General features: G+C 39.7%; 1 protein-coding gene across 1 annotated transcript in view; it reads right to left on the reverse strand.

Moving 5' to 3' along the window:
- Positions 1-1,226: 1,226 nt before the first annotated feature.
- The window catches only part of LOC308138057 (VPS10 domain-containing receptor SorCS1-like), a gene marked incomplete at its 3' end in the record, with an annotated part of 51,198 nt that continues 32,792 nt past the window's right edge, over positions 1,227-19,632 (reverse strand). The window contains exons 10-27 of the mRNA XM_080506996.1: positions 18,741-18,887; positions 17,270-17,372; positions 16,969-17,045; positions 16,211-16,302; positions 15,942-16,049; positions 15,605-15,722; positions 15,297-15,430; positions 14,243-14,356; positions 12,832-13,003; positions 12,365-12,551; positions 11,612-11,745; positions 11,411-11,534; positions 9,638-9,750; positions 8,618-8,752; positions 4,980-5,079; positions 4,590-4,698; positions 3,490-3,644; positions 1,227-1,285 (exon numbers count right to left, since the gene is read on the reverse strand). Of these exons, the coding sequence (XP_080363122.1) occupies positions 1,227-1,285; positions 3,490-3,644; positions 4,590-4,698; positions 4,980-5,079; positions 8,618-8,752; positions 9,638-9,750; positions 11,411-11,534; positions 11,612-11,745; positions 12,365-12,551; positions 12,832-13,003; positions 14,243-14,356; positions 15,297-15,430; positions 15,605-15,722; positions 15,942-16,049; positions 16,211-16,302; positions 16,969-17,045; positions 17,270-17,372; positions 18,741-18,887 (2,181 nt within the window). The remainder of the gene's footprint in view (positions 1,286-3,489; positions 3,645-4,589; positions 4,699-4,979; positions 5,080-8,617; positions 8,753-9,637; positions 9,751-11,410; positions 11,535-11,611; positions 11,746-12,364; positions 12,552-12,831; positions 13,004-14,242; positions 14,357-15,296; positions 15,431-15,604; positions 15,723-15,941; positions 16,050-16,210; positions 16,303-16,968; positions 17,046-17,269; positions 17,373-18,740; positions 18,888-19,632) is intronic.

A 19,632-nucleotide genomic window follows, 5' to 3' on the forward strand; every position in this document is an offset into this window, starting at 1 on the left:
CACCACAACATTCACAGTGAAATCAGCTCAAAGAAAAGATGACAAATATGTAGTAACTGTGTCAAGTAGTCTGTGGCATTGCAATTTAGTGTGTCCGTCATCTCAGGTGACAAATAGCAACTAAACCTTTTATTTTCAAGCACAATTGTGGCACTGAAGCCCTTTCTTTGCTGCATTCCAGTAAATGTGCAGCTCTGGAGCTTTTCTGTTGTTAACAGAGGAAATATTCAGAATTTACATTTTGTTTTCATTGCAGAAACCAGAAATGTACATGAAATGCTGCTGGCAAGAAAGAAATACTGAGCACAAGTTTAAAAGTCACTGCACTGTTTAACAGTCAAACTGACTGTGTAAACAACTAAAAGACCGCTGCTGCAGTATTAGTCCGTATAAATGGTTTCGATTAGCCAGAAGGTTTTCTGTATAATTGGTGTTAAAGTGGATTTAACATGTTATGAGGTCGGCTTTCTGGCCGGAGTCCTTCAATGCCACTACAAAATGGCACATTTTCAGCCTCCTGAACAAAGAGAGGCGGCTCAGATTCCCATCTCCTGCACACACCTATCTACTATAATCTTCTGTTCTTATTTTGTTATGACATATATAACATTTTGAGCGGCACAGAGACAGGCTTGATGGAATACACAGATCTGGGACTAGGAGCTCTCCTTCATCTCCTGGATATTGCAAGCTTTCATTTGATGAGAATCTGGTGATAAGATTTACTGATTATACAGAGCTTAATGAATCTGCTTCCCTCACTGTCTTAGTCAGATAAGCTATTTCCACATAGTTAAAGTAAACTTCACAAACACAAGTCCAAAAGAGAAAAGAAATGAGAGTATTTCTGGAGATATTATTACACATCGCCCTCCCCTCCATACTGCAGTTTGATATTTCCATGTTGGAGGGAGCAGACGTAGCTGTAACCAGCTGAGACAAATTACTTATACTTCTTCCATTATGGATGTACATTATTTACATAAAAAGATCAACGTCCTTGCAAAAATACAAGTATTTCAGTCAAAAAGTGTTCCTTTTCAAGAAGCAAGTATAAATCTGTACAGACTCCTCAGAGGGATTAGGCAGCACAGTGTGAACTGGTCCATCCATGCATGGGTAGCAAAACACTCGAGACCATTCATTGTGACCGTGGTTTCATAGCTTGCTGGAAGTAACTGCCAAAGAAGATGTATTGCTTTCGAGTCGGTCATAGACTCTCAACATTAAAACACATGGGGCGCTTCATCAGAGAGCTTGATGTCTGTGTGCGATGGCAGGTAGCCTGGCAAGGGAGAAGAAAGAAAAGAGACAGAGGAGGAATTTTATGTTGCTATTTGCATAAGGGTGTATTTTTTTTATTTATTTACATTTTTTTTTTTGCAAACAAACACATTTATCTTGGACGGGTCGATTGTTTAGCTACGGGTGGAGGTAAATCAGCTGGAACTTCATAGATATTCCTTGATGAAAATGCTTTCACCACTCTGCGACTTTCCTGGTGCACTAATTATTTTATTGGGTCAAATAATTCACCTCGACAATCTCATCACTTTAGCTCTCACTTGATTGTGCCTCACTTACTTGTGCATACTAATACCTCGCTGTGGAAAACCCTGGCTGGCAAACACATAAAAAAAAATACAGCGTATGATAATCATGCTGCTAATATACGGTGAAGAGCAGCTCAAGTCATGTTTCAGCTCTCTGTCAGTGAGCGTCAAGCTTGTGAACACTGTTTCTAATATGTAGGAACATTTGTCACGGTAAATGCTTGTTTTGGGAATAAAAACAATGCTGCTGATAGTTTCTGCTCTCAGATTCCTTCTGCACAATTTAAACTGAGAAAATATTTTATGAATTGTATGAAAAAATGTCAGTTATGACACTATGACAGTGACTCTCTTCTCACTGCCACGTTACTGTTTATAATTCAGTGTCAAACTAAACATTTAACTCATCTAATGTGGCAAAGAAAGATAGAAAATGATATCTAACATCATCTCAACTTGCAAATTAAACAAAATGTCTATGAAAAGACAAAACAGCTACCGCTATGAGCAATAATTTACTGAATGTGAAAGGTTATTTTTCTCCTCTCAGAGTGTATTTTTCCTGCCAACTTTGAGTACAAGTTCTGCTTCTCAAATGAGGCTATCATTACCTCTAGGGGTGTTTAAAAGTACTGCAGGGTGAATGGGGGAGGGAATTTAAAAAAAATACCAGTCTTGTCTAACTCCTCTAAATAATTAAACTATGATACAATCAATAAAAATGTAAATATGTTTCATGAGCAGCATTTATATCATACATTGCTTGTTTTAATGCAAATGTCAACTACAATAAACTGGAACTCCTGGAAAACCTCCCAGGAAATGAGCGCAATCAACACAAATGTCCAGTGAAAGTTGTTTAAAAGATTCAACACAAACCCGAGAGCAGCAGATACCGCAATCTGATGGAAATGTTTAAATGAACAAAAGTGTGTTTCAGTACAAGGGTTGATAGCGCAAAACTGCGTAGAACAGCTCTGTGGTGTGACCAAAAGGCTGTAGTATCCTGCTGAATTCTTTTTTTTGGAGTGGATCACTTGGATTATCAGACAAGACTTACAAATTGAACTTTTTTTGTCATTTCAGTTTGCGTCATGAATTAAAATCTATTTACTGTCATTAGGTCAAATAAGGAAAATACACTGATCAGCCAAAACATTACGACCACCTGCCTAACATTGTGTAAGTCCCCTCTTTAAACATTCCTGACATATCGAGGCATGGACTCCACTTCATCTCTGTCGTCGTGCTTTTGTAATGGTGAATGATAGTTAGTAAGATGTGCTGGAATAAAGATGTTAGCAGTAGATCCTTTAAGTCCTGTAAGTGGCAAAGTGACGGGGCCCAAGAGACTCTTTGCATCAATGAGTATTGGCTGTTCATAATGGTTCATTGCCTATTCTTCCTTCTCTTTTGTTACAAGCTGATGACTGCAGGCCAGAAAGACCACACACATTTTGGAGAGACTGACTGAGTCGTTTGGTCAAATTGCTGCCTGTCAAATACTCATGGGGATCAATGTTTCCGTCTCTGAAACACAATCTTGACTTGCTGATATATATATGGTTCTCCTACTAACAGGTGGCACACTGAAAAGATGAACATTATTCATTTCACCTGTCATGATGTTTTGGCTGATCGATCTGTCAAACAACGTATCTTCCAGAAACAATTTACAAAATGCACACGTTGTTTGTGTTTTGTGTGTGACTGCTTCTGAATTACTATTACAAAGTGCGACATTTTGATCAAACTTAAATTACCATTTATCTGCTTTAAAAGTGACCCCTTCATTGTGTGTAGTAATTACAATCTTACTATGAACGAATACCACAGAGGTGTGTTATAGGAGGTCATGTCAAACAATGTAGGAACAGAAAACACAAACCTGAATAAACCCTGAAGCTCTAAACAAAGCATATAGACACATCCGTACCTCTGCTGTTTGAGTCCAACTGTACATCCACATGATCCAGCGAGGTCAGCTTGTCTCCCTCAGGGTTTGGGACGGCAATGGAGGTCACCGTGGGGATGACCTCTTGTTCCTTGTCGGGTTGCTCCGCGGTGTATGTGTTCATTCCCGGGATCTTCCTGCAGGTCATGCAAAGCGGGGAGAAAAGTAAAAAAAAAAAAAAAAAAAAAAGGAGCAAGTTAATGGAAAACCTGCCATCAGGTCTGTTACACTAATGCTTTCACTAAGCATAAATGTGTCCCACACTATTTTTAACTGTTAAGGATGGGAGAGGATTGCTTGAAAGCTGGAAACTGGGGCATTTTTTGCATTCCACCGGGCATTGCTCTCTCACTTTCATATTGTTCACCTCAGTTTTCAATCAATTTTTCATCCCCTCAGATGCATCCCCAATTCTGCTCAAAACTAACATCTTGCATTTCTAATTTCAGATCCCCCCCTTGTGACTTCCTACTGCAGCTGGTGCTGTGACATTTGAGGGAGTTTTCAGAACTCAAAGCTGATTTCTTAATGCAGTAATTACAATCCAGAAAGTTAAGTAATGTTTTACTTTAGAATGATTAAAATTCCATACTTGAGGACAGGGAAACTGGTCCCCCGGTTGTGATTGGCACGGGATTACCTGCAGCAGAGGATGCTATTTACTGTATGTCCCTCACTGTATAATATATGTTGTCTCAGGACTTATCTCTTCAACCTTTGCTGCCATTCTGCAGAGTATGCCTCACCTTGGATGGCTGTGTTTAGCATTTCCGAAAGGTCAACCCTCACATTGTCAGATAGATGAATATTGATAACTGCAGGACTCTGACACCCATTCAGCACTCTAAGAGAATTGATTAGACTGTCATTCCCTGTAATATTCTCCAGATTGAGACAGAGGGGAAATTGTCGTATTCCTCAAGCTATTATTGTGTCGCTGCTGTCCATAACTCTGAATATGAGGAGACTGGATGGTGGAAAGTTCCTGAGCGGAAGATATCTTTTTTTTCCAGAAATTTTCATAGATATTTCAAAGATTATTTTTCCTTTGACTGTGCCATGTGGTGCTCAGAGTGCTGTACCTTTTAAATTTATATATTACAAAGACAGCCAGGCCCATCAGCACGACTGACACCAGCATGATGACTGCAGTGCCACTGTGGGTGCTGTCACTGCTGTCCACAAGGGGAGCTGTGAAGGAGAGACATCACAACAATGTGTCCATGTGTACGGTACTTCAAAACAGACTTGTAACAAATATATTGAAAAAATATTTAAACTTGTGAATCGGGAACCTAAAATCCCAAAAATACTTAGATTACAATGATTGATGCAGCGTTGTTTTACATCTCTACATCAGAAAAAAAACAAAAACAAAACTCCCATAGTCCTGAAATGCACCATTTCCCCCACCACAAAAAAATGTCTCAACCTCTTCAGGTAGGTGGGTGGTAGAGATGCACAAGTCTCACCTGGAGACAGCCGCGTGGCGTAGACGTTCACCTGCACCCCGGGTTTGAGTGTGAACTGGATGAGGTCCTGGTTCAGAGCACTTAGTAGAACCTGAGAAAGCTTTAAAGAGGAGTGACAGAGGAGGGGAGCCTGTTAGCAGCAGCATCTGTACAGCAATATTCCACCGTCATCAATATTTCAGCCACAGTCATTTCATCCAACAGACTAAATTATGAATCAGAATTTTTGCTTCCTTCTAAAGAGGAGCAAATGTTGATATGACACAGAGAGGGAAGCGAAACCTGCTGCAACGAATCCTAAAAGACTTTTTAATGGTGAGGGGAAAACCTGGCAGGTAAAAGGGCGTTCTGCTCATGAGGTGGCAGTGACATTTAAATAAAAATGTTATCCTATTGTGTTTTAATCAGAAAAGAAAATTTCAACACACATATTTTTTGTTTATTGATTTCTACATTTAAAAGTTCAGTGGGGCAACATTATTGGAAATCTAAGTATGTTCTAATATCTTAAAATTGCTGTTTTAATTTTTCCCTTCCCCGAAGAGCCTGAAGTCCCCCTGCTTTTCACACCTTGATGAAGAAGTCATTTAACAAGAGACCAAAAAGCCTTCCCAGTGCCCATTTGAGTCCTTAGCCATGCCTCACTAATTCCATCTCGCTCTTTCTAAAATCTTTCCACTGGTTAAAATTAGACTGCTCTACACAGTATGAATAATTACTTTTTGTTCTAGTGGCATATCAGGGTCAGTAAATCTATTACACATTTTAATAAGCTGCTCCACACATACACTCAACACATGCACATGTGTATGTGTGGGCGCACGCTCACATAATGCCTCCACGCTGCAAGTCATTCACTGGAGATGAGAACAGTGAACTGAAGATTTATTACCCTATTGTCTCCGAGGTTCTGCCAGGTAATCAGACAGGCTTTAGATAAATACATCTCTTTAATTCCCAATCCAGGCCGCCTGCCCCAGTTTGTCTCCTTTCTCGATGGTGCCAATTATATGATGCATCAATGTAATTAAATACCTATTAACTCCATTCAAGACTGACTGTGAGCCAGCAAAATTATGTTTACTTGTGATACATTGTGGTCCCCTCCACGATGATAAATAATTGAGCTGCTCCGGCCTGTGCTTCAAAAACTGCTCTGCTTTATGCTTTTGTTTACCTATTTGACGGCTCTGTGATAAAAGATGCATTTCCACAAATCTTATTTTGCAGAAAGACAATAATAACTTAAAATGATGGTGTTATCATTGTCCAAAGCTTTATGCAGGGGACTTATTTAGGATTTCAGTGAGTCTAATAACACGTTGCTGTGATGCATGGTGTTGTTGCAGAGCTCTGATGGGCGCACAGCTTTCAGAGCTTTTACATGGGGAGACATTGCCATCTAGTGCTGACTTGTTATATTACTCTTTTGGCGGTATTCAAAAAAGTGCACTTGTGGGATAGGATGAAATATTCATCACTCTTGTCATAAAGGCACAAACGTCTCATCTGTGAAACAATGAAAGCAATCAGAGACAAAAATGTTTTTTCCTAATGAAAAACACAAATCATGGGTTTAATTTTGTGTGATTAAAAGACAATAAACGCACAAATACAGCTCTTTCAATAAGAGCGCTGGTATATTCAGCAATTTAGTGACGACATTAACAAAGTGTAGAGTTGGTATTAAAAATATTGAGCAACATAAAAGGCGATAGGGTTGATGCGACTGTCAAACTAATAGCAAAGAAACATTTTCTTTTGTTCTCTCTGTTTTCACTTAATGGACCACACCAGACTCTGAGCGTGTTTTAGCCCAATTACCACCCCAAAATGTACAGCGCTCATTACTGCTGACCTTTTCCAAAGCACATCACCGTGTTTTGTTTTTCCTCCTCACCATGCAGCCAGTGGCATCCACTCATTCCACTGTGATATGAAAACACAATTACACAGACTTTAAACTTGTCTGACTTTGGTAATCCATCACCATGAGCATCATGTCCGCATTTATTTTTCTCAAAGTTAACCTTATTATTGCGCGGCCATTGAACGCTGACACTCTGAATCAAGATGCATTGAAAGCGGCATCATTATGCAACGTTAATGTAACTCTGACAGAAAGAACTGCGGACGTTACGGCTCATTGTGATGTATCGAGCCACCAGAACAAGTTTCAAAGCCTCTTATGTTGTTTTTACTTTCTGACTGAAATGAATGGAAATAGCTCAATAAAATTTTTTTTTTTTTTTTTTTAATTGATTGAAATGTTAAAAGATGCAGCCTGTGCAGTTGTGTTGTGAATTTCGCCCACAGTCCAAAAACATTCATTTGACTCTAAATGGTGACTTTAAATTGCAAATGTGTGTGGCTGTCTCTCTCTGTATTTGTTCTGTTGTGGTCGGCCTTCACCCACAGCTGGGACCAGTGGCCTTTGACCCCGAGTTGGATAAATCAGGACAGAAGATGGATGGATGTTTGAAATAGCAGAAGAGGAGTGAAGAAATGGAAAGTAAACAGTGAAACCACTTGAGAGAATGAAACATTGGGCCATTCGGTCTTTTGAGTACAGCGAAATAGCTTTTGTATGAAAACTAAATTACTGAAATTATTTTCTCAATAATAATAAACACAAATTAGTTTCAGTCAATTTAAAATGACAGCGAAGAAGCTACGTTATTGTAGACTTATCTTGGAGAATGTGCATGGGTTTGGAAAGCAATTGCCAGACATTGAGATGACCTCAGTAAACCCAGAGTGACATTTTAGTTTATTGTTGTGCATTTTAGTGGGTGTTATTTTGTTGTAATGGGTGTTATGAATGCTGAATCAAAGATTTGTCCATCTATTTACACTGATTTATCCAACACATGCCGTTACACACGCTCACAGTCACACTCAGGTGATTTAAGAGTCTTTAATGCATTTTTTTAAGCTGTGGGAGGAAACCGGAGTAAAAGTGGAAAACTTCTCTCAAGCACAGGGAGGCCGTGCAAATCCTCCCGGCAAGTCCCAGCCAGGCTCTAACCAGGGACATCTCACTGTGAGGCGACAATAATAACCATTGCACCACTGTGTAGCCCTTTGTTTTACTCACAAAAGCATATTGAAGCAAAGTTGCAGAAACACAATTAAAAGTTTTCAAAGAAAAGATCAGAAGACATCACACACGGTAATGTTTTGGGTTTTCTTCTCTTCCTCTCGCTCTCTCTCTCAGAACAAAAAACTATCAAACTAACAATACATCTATTGAAGTACAGGCTAAAGAGGCTCCGAGTTAAGTGTGCAGACTATGGTTGATATTTATCCAAATACATCTCCTAAATAAATAAAGGGGGGGAAAAAACTGGGTCAAGTTACAGTATTCAGATCTAAGAGTGGAAGAATGGAAATCTAGTAGTGTTTCATAAACTTGTGAATTCTGCTCTAAATTAAGAGTGCACATACAAAAGGGTCCTTTTGTTGAGTGAAACATCATGAAATGGGTTTTCTTTTCAATACAACAATAGACCTGAAACCTGGCTGAGTGGTATTCTTCGGGGAGGCTCTCTCCAGGGACACTCTCTTAACTTGTGCAGCAAACCACATTGCACTGAACATCTGCCAGAGGCCATTAGAGTGATTTGACGAGACCGTACCTGATCGAGGTGCGCCCACTTCTCATCCATGGCTCTGTCTCTGGACCTCCTCTCGGGCACAATGAAAACCTCTGCTGTGGTTGGTAAGCCTGGGAGCACCGTGACCAGGAGCTGATCCTCGCTGATTCCTGTGACCTTTAATAATGACAACAAAGCCTCATTAAAAAGCATCTTTCTTTATTTTATTAAACTGACAATTCTTCAGGTGATTTTTGTCACTTCAGGCCTTATGATCCACAGAAGAGGATCACCCGTATTAAAAGGTAAGTACTCAACACTTCCTACTTCATATATCATTTGCCTAAGTACCAGTCACTGTCAGGATATAATATGGGTGAAGTGAAACATGCAAGTTCAATTTGACAGTCTTTGGTAAAGGCCAGGGCTTTTAGTGCATTTATGCCATAACCAGAGGTCTGCTGTCAGTTTCCGGGTGTAAAGTGGGGTAATATCTGACAAGACAGAAGGTCAAAGTGGATGTTTGATACTGAGGGCTACTGTAGGATATATATAGAGCTCAGTATCCAGGTCTTTTACATAACCTGCTGGGGTTTTTTTTTTTTCTTTCTTTTTTTTTTACATTCCCACAGTGTCTGAAAGGGAAAGCCAGACATATTTAATTACCATTACATCAATTTTACTTGAGAATTTGATGTTTTCTCACTAGTATTTTGCACTTTAAAAGAGCAAATGGCAACAGCCATAGCTTTGCCCTCACTGTCCTTTTAACTGTTTTGACGTGTTCAGTGGGAAGCCTGTACCATTAATAATGATTTCAAGAGATGTCGGTGTCAGCATGAAGAGGTTAACAGCTAATTACATGGCAAATGTTGGTTAAAGATGCCACAAGAAGCAGAGTGAAACCCTCGATGAGGCCACATGCGTACATTACAGATGCGGGAAAAGCAAGACGAGAAATGTCATTTCCTCCAGCCTGACTAGAATATTTACATCTGCTGCTAAATGCAATATCTAAAGAACACTTTGTAAGGTGCGGATGCACACAGCTGCAGACTCTACCTGAACCATGCAGCGCTTCACAACTCTGCCGATGTCCTCCCTCCACTCAGACACCCCCGGGTTCAGATCGTCCAAATTAGAAGAAAAGGACAAAACATGTGACCGGAAATAATCTGAAAGCCAAGCAGAGATGTCCTGTTTATCTTCAAGAGACAGAATGTCACTGTACAACAATGCACATCATGTACTTTACACGACCTTTACCCTGACTGTGAGGCCATCTGCACTGAGTCAATACTGGATTTTCATCAGAAAACTCTGGCAAGCTGAAGTTCTCGTAGAGAAGCTGAGATGTATTCCTGTGTGAAAGTTCACTTCCTTCGGCACTTTCTGCCTCTGACCTTCAAACTTCATCCTTAAAATTTGTTTTATGATTTATTTGCTTACATCATTGCCTACTACTAAATCCTCAACTTTGTTTATCAGGGACAACAAGACGAGACAGTTAGCGTTCCCATGATAAAACCTATTGATCATGCACCACTGACAGAAAGAAAATGAACTGCTGCTCACTGGAGACCTGCTATGCTTCCTCATCAGCCACAGAGAGCAGCCACAGGATTTCACAAAGTGACATTTTTATTCCAATGTGGTTTTTTGGAACATTCGTAAAGTATTTTTTTTTCAAAAGTAGCAACCGAAATATGAATGTTGATCTCCCGCCCTGGCGTCTCTGTGTATGAGAACAGTTTCCAGTTTTATGATCCCCACCTGGATTGATTTTGTCAGGTTGTGTAGTCTTGTTATTAGAGACGAGAGATTTGTTTTTTTTTTTTTGTGGAAAGCCTTTTGGTTGAAGATTGAATTCCTTAGTCATCTCAGCGATATGAAGGACTCGGGTATGTACTAGTTGTACTCGCAGCAGGAGGTGTCTGTGTGCAGCTTCAATTCAAGGTTGGAACAATTTATTGAATATAAATGGTAAAAATCTTATTCTTCTTTAGAAGAGAACACAGGCAACATATCAATTGTTTACAATAGGACAATTTATCAAAGAAAAGACGCAACAAAACGGAATATTGGTGAAGGTAGAGGATACAGAATTTTTATTTACAAGTTTTGATAAGTTCCTTAAAGGACTCAAATGCCATGGCGTCTTTTTACTGACGTGTATGTGTTGTACAAAGTGCTGAAATATGATAGAAATGTAAGAGTTTAGCTGAAGACAATAGTACTGTTGCCTAAAGCACAGACGTGGCATTATTTAGACAAAAAATATTTAGATTTTATTGGCAGTGTTGGGTAAAGATGCCGTCACATGACTGGATATAAAAAAAAAAAGAAAATCAAAGTTGCAGAAACACAATCGAAAGTTTCCAAAGAAAAGATGAGACCTGACCCAACTTTATCAACATGCAATGCCATGTGTATGGGAAAACGTGTTACTTTAAACGTCTGTAGGTTGTGTTTATATTTGCATAGAATATTATTTGCATCTTATTTGGGAAAGTTAACCAACTTAATAAAGAAAAAAGGTTGAATAACTCTCGGTGGCAATGTAAGTTCATATCTACCTGCCGTTTTCCAAACTTTTGACAACATGACTTCAGTTGCAGTTCATATTAAAAAACCTTCCGTGTTTTGTTTTGGGTTTTTTTTTAATCTAATGTCATTTTTGATCAGTATTAAAGAAGTCCCATATTAAAAGCCTGTAAAAATTAGTGTGGAGGTCACTGGAAAAAAAAGTAATTAGGATGTTTATTGATTTACACGAATTGAATAACTTTTATTTTTAGCAGATTGTTGGGTGTGTAAATAAACATTAACATGTACCATAAACTGCCATCTTTATCTGGTCCTGATGGACAGTGTTTCCAACTGAAGCCTGAACTGTGACGGAGTGGCTTCCTTCTTTTGAGAAGGTGAAGGACATCGTTCCATCGAGAGTCACAACGGGCTGAAATCCAGAGAGGAACACGAGGGTTTCAAACCGTCCACTGTTTGCACAGTCCACGATGTGAGAGTCAAAGTTACCTCTGTTTTGTTATCAAACCACCAGTAATATGTAACCGTTCCCACATTACTGGGACGCAGGATTGTTGTGAGGTTCACCGCTTTGTTCTTGACAACCACAGACGGAGCTGAAAGCTGCACCTGCTCAAGTTGACCTTTGAGAGAAAACATAAAATACAAAAAAAAAAATCACACCTTTTGTGAAAATGTGGGGGGGGGGGAATCACTTCGAAATTCAGCAAAACCCACGTAGTTAATGATATTTGGCCTCAAGATTGACTGCTTGGAGACCAATGATAGACGGTGTGAAAGCTGATTGCACTTGTCTGCGGATGTTTTGATGCTTTTTGCACCCTGGGAAATGTCACCATTACAATCTATTATAATGAGTTGAATTCGAGCTGACCACTGATGCTCTTTTCTGTCAATGAGCAGACAACAAACAGCTGTCTTTTCCACCCGCGCAGACTGAATGGCCTCTCAAAGTTTTGGATGGAGATTCTGAATGGAGACTTGTATTAATGAGCCAATTTGAAGCTGCGGAAAGTCATGAGCCTGTTTGCTCAAGTGTTTGGTATCTGATTCTTTCCTCCTAAAGGCTCGGAAGTTGAATGGTGTTGACCTTTTTGAAGGCTGTTGGAGTTTGTGGTCGGCAGTGAAGCTCATATAAAATATCAACCAGCATAAACAACTGCTACAACATGGTAAACATCAACGAAATCAGACAAATGTCGCAATATTTCCAGTAGTTTTTTTGTTTGTTTTTCTACTCACAGGAGACGTGTAGGTAGAGCGTGACCTTATCGAAGCCCAGACTGTTGCTCGCTGTGGCAGAAACTTGGTAGATGCCGACTTTATCGTACGTGTGCTTGACCCCGCCGTCGATGGAGCTGATGTTACCATAAGATATGGCCGTCCCGTCACCAAAGTCTACTGTTATGCTTGTCGTGGAGCCAAGACCCTTCACACAGAAAACGAAACGCTGTCACTCACGGCGTAACCTCGGCTGTTTGTCAGCGCCCTGGCTGACGTACATCCATTGCATTTTTCTGAACATCTACACGACCGAGGTCATGTTGTAAATCATGTCACTGCACATTTATTTGATACGCCGGTGCTTTAGCCTCTGTGCCACAATCCTGACTGCACGTCCCGACACTGCATGCTAAATAAAAAAGAGCAAGGCCCGAAAGCATCACATGAGGTGCAGTTCAGTGTCTCTGTTTAAGTGAAGTCAGCACCTCTTCCAGAAAGACCAAGAAGGTGACATTCCTCCCGAGAGTTGCGACTAGTGTTCCCTCGTTGGTGAAGAGCTGGAGGCCCCTGGGGGCCTGAGTGGGGCATTTCTGCCGCCTGGGGCTGTACTTCAACAGAGTCCCCTCCGTGCAATTGTTTGACGAAGCCTTACGATATCTGGAATTCATTACAGAAAAGGCACAAATGAGCACTGCATGAGTGGAAAAGCACATACATACATTACGACACACTGCACACAAGGGATTCCGGCGATAAGAGATATGCAACAGCGGTTCTCAAATATTGTTGTCTGTGGTTTCTTCAGCTCTGTCAGATTAGCTCATTAATGACATCGACCTGCAGTCAAATAAAATCATTTGAAGTTGCTATTATCGCACTTTGTCAAGCTGTGTCAGTCACGGTTTTCATTATTATGCCGGCTAAATGATCGGTAGTAATAAATACACATAAGATTAGCATAACGCCAATAACCATGCTTGACTTCTGATTTAATTTTAGAAACTTGATTCAAATGGAATAATACGACTTTAACCTATTGTTGGATTGTGTTTCCAATGTGTTTATGTCAGTTGATTTTTAAAATGGGAACCAGAGTCAGATAGAGGACCAAAATGAAAAATTATATTAATAAATAAGAATGACATTTAAAATATGATTGGAGGCCCAAATCACAATTAGAATGAGAATCAAACTTACAATAACAATCTGAATAAGCACTTTGAATTAATTTGGCATAATCCTGGTTGATTGTAACTGTGAGGCGAGAGTTAAACAGCACATCACATGTACATCTGCAGTTCTCGCTAGCAGTGTTTCAAAGCAAAAACAGTTTGCTGAGGTTGTTGGTTTAAGTAAAAAAAAATTGTATACATTTTTTTTATTTTGCTTTTTGTGATTATGATTAACCAGGAAATAGATCATATAGAAATACAATCAAAGGCAGTACGGCTCCATTCGATCAGCCAAATATGTTGACTTACAGAAAATGAATGTACAGTGGATGAAAACAAAATCTACTGCAGTCCACTTTTACAATATGTATAGTATGAATATTGATAATGCAATGATGAAAGTTTTGTGATATGTTGTGGTATGATAACATGAGAAACAACTGATCCACACCCTTGCAGAAATGATCATACTGGCAAAAAAAAGCAAACTTGTTTTTTTTTTGTTTTTTTGTCATGCTTCACAAAACATAAGAGCTGATTAGTCGGTTCTGAAATGAATCATTTTTAATCCGACAATTTCTTTGGAGTAAATGTGCTTCACTCACAGTAATACTGACAGCAATAATGAACACGACAGTATTTCTGTCTTGACTTTGTCTTTAAAAATGCATGTGTTTAATGCATTTTCTCTCCCTCCCTGGAATAGAAAAGGAATCAGGCGTACCCAGTGGTGTTCAGGAAGCTGTCCCCGGTGATGCAGTCTCGGGATGTAGCTGACGGAACAAACCAGAAAGCTGGAGTGCAGCTCCCATCAAGCTGCCTCTCAAACCCATAGTCACTGTTTCAGTCAGAAATTTAAAAAAAAAGACACAGTGGGGAGTGATCAGGATTAGTTTTCATTCATTCAAAATCACAAATGGAGATACTCATCTCCAATCAAACGCACGTCTACTACTGAGTGAAGTGTTCTCACAACAGAGTATTGAGGTCTTAAGTGTTGAATTTCAGAAGCACAAAAAACATTGCGTGTTTACACAAGCTATTATTATACCTCGGCAAAGTCAGTTGTAGCTGTCAGATTTCTTTTTATCGCGATCAGAGAGAGAAAATGTCAAGAGCCAAGAAGTCTTCAAGTACCAAAGTAGTGTTAAGCTTGCATTTCAGTAGTCAGGGCTATTCAATCAGCGGCGGCGAGATAAGACAGGATAAAAGCACGTCTGAGACAGAGGGATGTGAAGGTATTAAAGTGACACTTGTTAAACACATTAGAGAAGCCTGTACAAGAGTAAGAGAAGACAATTAGTGTTCATATTCTAAATCTGGAGGCAAGTAAATAAAGTGGGATGTTGTTTGCTTTCACAGATTTAATTGTCAGGATCCAGCTCAAACATTTTCTGCGGTAATCAGTCAGAGACGATGTGAAGTGACCATAAGATCATGACACTTTTCTGAGTTGTTGATGTCACTGATTTCAGTTTTGGCTCATTAAAAAAATCAAATTCACACACATAACCACAAAGAAGGGAAAACATTCAAATTCTTGAAATATCTATAACAACCTTGAAATTATTTTTAAACCAAGTTGCATCTTAACTCCACAAATACAACCCAGAAATAAGAAGAATAATAACAAGTTGTGAATCATGAAATATACCATCATGAAATAGTTGTTCTGCCTTAGGTTTGCTTCAAAGACTTTGCCTCTAGAGATTGATAAAGTGTTGTGCGTTGGATGTAATCAAGTGAAAGTGAGTGCAGCTGCAGAGAAGGGAACTCACCACTCAAAATCTGCCTCTGTGCACGGGCAGGAATCTGACATGTGGGAAATATACTGATCTCTGGCCTTGACACATCGAGCGTTTGCTTTCAGTTTTTGAAAGATTCTTCTCATTCCCATGATGCACACTTCTCCCTGTGATGAATAATGCATCATAAACATTTCTGCAACTCTGTTTCCCTTCTTATTTTTTTTTTTTTAACTTTTTATTGTACCGTATTGCTAAATCAAAGGAATTCTCTTGAGCCTAATGAGCAACACATTTTTTTGTAAGTCATCAACAGTCAAGTAGTGCAAAATCCGCTTAACCTCATTATGTAACTGCCACGTCAGATAATCTTCAGATGTGCACCGGTGTTGAAAGATGGATCGAAAGTCGATCTTGACGAGCTGCCACTCGGATCGATGGCTGAAGTGACCAAATACTCTGCATAGGCCAGAAAGAAAAGAAAAAAAAAAGAAAAAGTGAAACTCTCATAACCATGAGAAAGAAATTAATTTCCTACATCTTGGGCTCATGGAAACCACTTTATTTTTATATACACTCAAGTTAGTTTTTATCAAGATATTGAACCGTACAATTATCCAGCACAGCAATTAACAGCTGGAAAACATGGAATGTATTCATGGTTTCCTCATATCTTACGTCACGATGAGGGTGTCCTCTCCAGGCTCCCCAAGCACCCCATCAACAAAGAGCGGAGAGGAGGTGAAGCTATATTTGTCCCAGTTTCTGCCCTCATCAAAACTCAGCCTGAGGGAGAGAACAATGGTTGGATCACAGACAGACCAGCCACAAATAGAGCCGAACTCGGTAAGAAAAAGCCTCGGCAGGAAAGCAATCTCGCTCCCTGTTTTGAAGATTGAACGTGGCCTCTACGTATAAAGATGTGGTGCATCCTTGGAGAGCCTTACCAAATGTGTCTAATTGGCAGAGGTGTGTGTCGGATGGCCACCAGAGATCCTCCTTGATTCAGGAAAAACACACTGTACTCTTCCTGAAAAACCTGCAGAAAGAATCAGCTTCACTTTATCAAACCACTGGGAAAAAAATAAATAAAATATAGTCTCACAAGGCAAAATGCCAATGCCAACATATGGATTATACATGCTCAGTCCGACACAATAAACAAGCCCAAAGCCACAATTCCTCTTTATAGATTCTCAGAGGTGTGAATAAAGTAAAACATCAATCCAGTTTTACTCTTTTAGTTATTTTTTAGGAGTCTTAAGCCAATAGCAAAAATCTACATATTATTTTTGTATTATTAGTTTTTTGTTCATTTGTTTGATTTTTAAGATCAGGGATGCACAAGGTTGGCTGTACCTTCTACATTTCATTGTAAATGTGACTACACCAATAACAACTGAAATGCGAGATATGAAAAGTTGGATCTGAAACCTCAGACTCTCTCTCCCTCTCTCTCTCTCTCTCCCTCTCTCTCTCTCTCTCTCTCTGTAGTCAGATGAATCTTGGCTAAAGTATTATTTTCTTTTCTTACTTCAGTCCTGTATTGTATTGACTGGAGGTTCAAGGCAAACTCATTCACTATTTGGTTGAAAGGATTTGAAGAATGAATGATTATTGTGGCCGCAGTAACGCTTCTGCTGCAGTGATGTGAGCAGTGTACCGGCACCACTGTCAAAAAGTGAGCACCATTTGCGTACTGTACCTCTCTCCAGGTGTTTCCAGCATCCGACGTGATGAAGACACTGATATTGGTCGAGGTGAGCTCAGGTCCAACCACACCTGACAACAAAAATGACGGGGTGTAAATTCAGTGCAGCGGTTTTGATGTGAAATGTAGAGAAAAGACAGAACTCATTCCACGCTGTTAATTGTTGTTAGATGAGAAAGAGACCAGATCAGACCACGAGTGCAGAGGGGATATGATCAAAGAACCGCGACGGGTCCAGGAGTAAACAACACCATGGCTGTTCAAAATTGAAGTGCAAATCAAATAATCTCCTCACCTGATGCTATTATAATTCCTGGAGCCGAATCTTTGCTGATGATGTTACCGGAGGTGTAAGGACTCTCTGACACATGCAGGTGGAGATGCAGCGAACAGTATGGCTGCGAAAACACAAAGGGGATTAATCTGCCGAAGTCAAAACATGAGAATAAAACCTGTGATATCGATCAGACTCAAGTGAAAGTGTACACCAACATGATACCTGCACTCATTAACTGGTGCAGAAAGTTTTCTATCATTCCTCATGAAACAGTTCTGGCAGGCTGAGCTTCACTCATTAGTCAATGGAAATAAAATTGGCAACTATTCAGATGTGCAATAAACTCATCATTTGTTTATCACATCCGACAGTAAACTGAATATAACTAAGCGCTGTGCTGTAGAAATCAAAATAATAACAAAAAGAGAAAATAGAAACTGCAATTAGCCTTAGTGCAGCTGTATCAAATTAATTAACTCTAACATGTTCCCTTTTTTTCACACATTCAACACAACACAATGTGTATTTTTTTTTTTTTTTTTTTTTATTAATAAAATTATTACAGCTTTTTGAATTAATGTGTAGGAGTGTTAAAGACCACCAGCTCCACATTTAAAACAGCAGGAAGGACCTGCTGTGGAGATTGCATCTTCTCAGTGTATCTGCAGGAGATTAAAAGGCAGTTCGGATGATGGGATACGTATGTGGGACCCCTTTTCTGACTCATAAAATAGATGAAGTGTCCATATATATTTCATTTACGGCTACTTATCTCCTCCATATAGGATTGTTGTCTGGGTCTGCCACTTTTGTTTGTGCTCATAATTACTTCTACAAGGTCTTTCAGGATGTGGGTTTTTTTTTTTTGTTCTAAAGGGCGATGCGAAGCTCTCTGCTGTTGATTACCAGTTATATAACTGTATTTATCAGAATAGCACAAATGTACAATAAATATGATACAGGTTGTAATCTATCCACGGTGTGCAGTCATGATAGTTGGATCTTGTGTTCAACCTCACAGTTATTAAAGCGACATCACAAGGAGACCAGGTGAAGCAGATTAAGTGAATAAAATTCGAAATGAGTATGTCTGACAAGCTTCACTATTAGAGCTGAATCAACATTTTTGTCTTAAGCTAAGTTCAAGAGTCGTTTGCTGTCAGACTCTCTGATGAACTTCACTGCATCACTGGACGCTTGCGACTTAGACATTTTTGATATAAAAGTGGATGGAATTACGATATATAAACACACCATTAACTATCAGTACCAATCATTCATTGAATGAGTGAGGTGTTGCCAAACTGGAGAGAAAGTAATCTCATGCATTATGAAGGTCAGTGCAGCTGCAGATATTTTCAAATCTATTGTGCTACTTCACAGATTTAGTCGCAGTGTCTGACCACAGTGTGTTTCAGCGCCGTCTTTTTGAGCTCATATGATGGAAATCCAAATACACAGATCCATCTCTCGTCAGTGGCCCACTTACTTGTTCACAATAGACCTTGTTTCCCTGGAGATCGGTTGATGGAGCCTGAAGGAGACGCCAGTCTCTCCCCTTGTTGTATGTGATATAAGTTTTCACTTGGTTCTCCACAACTTTATTTGACAGGAACACCCCTTTAATCCCAGCAACCTGCGAACATGAGAGAGGGAGAGCGGCGGGGGGAGAAATAACAAAAAAGAGAGGAGAGAGAGAGAGAGAGAGAGAGAGAGAGAGAGAGAGAGAGAGAGAGAGAGAGAGAGAGAGAGAGAGAGAGAGAGAGAGAGAGAGAGAGAGAGAGAGAGAGAGAGAGAGAGAGAGAGAGAGAGAGAGAGAGGGAAAAAATAACCGTAAATTATTCAAACTTAAGTAAAGCTGAAGGCCTAGTTCGGAAAAGGAAGAGATGTCTGAAAGAGATACTCTTTTTGACATGGAGCACTATTTTGGACCATCTGTAGGACTGCAGAATGAAAACAACATATGGCACAGCCCTGAGTCATTCCTTCTTTGTATTTTATGTGCATGGAGATACAGAATCTCGCATGCAACTTATCTTTTGTTTTGTTTTTTTGTTCCATTTCAACGAATCTTTGTCAAAGGAGGAGGAGGCGACAGTTTCTTTCACCGGTCACTGCAGATGAAGGATTTTGGGGTTAAATCGTGTGTGGAGGTTGGTGTAACCACTGTAGACAGTCTGTAACACTGTGATGCTTTTACTGCTGGCTGGAGATGACAATAATTGAGAGTGATGCGTGCATGTGCAATCACTGCAACCTCAAAGATAAGCCTGCACATATGAGGACACATGTTCAGGGCACAAGTTAAAGTTGCTATTTTGCCTGCCCGGGGACTATGAGCTTTTCCTTTTCTTTTTTTGTTTCTTTTTTTTTCTTAATGT

This window comes from Blennius ocellaris, assembly GCF_963422515.1.
Source record: "Blennius ocellaris genome assembly, chromosome: 13".
Lineage (NCBI taxonomy): Eukaryota > Metazoa > Chordata > Actinopteri > Blenniiformes > Blenniidae > Blennius > Blennius ocellaris.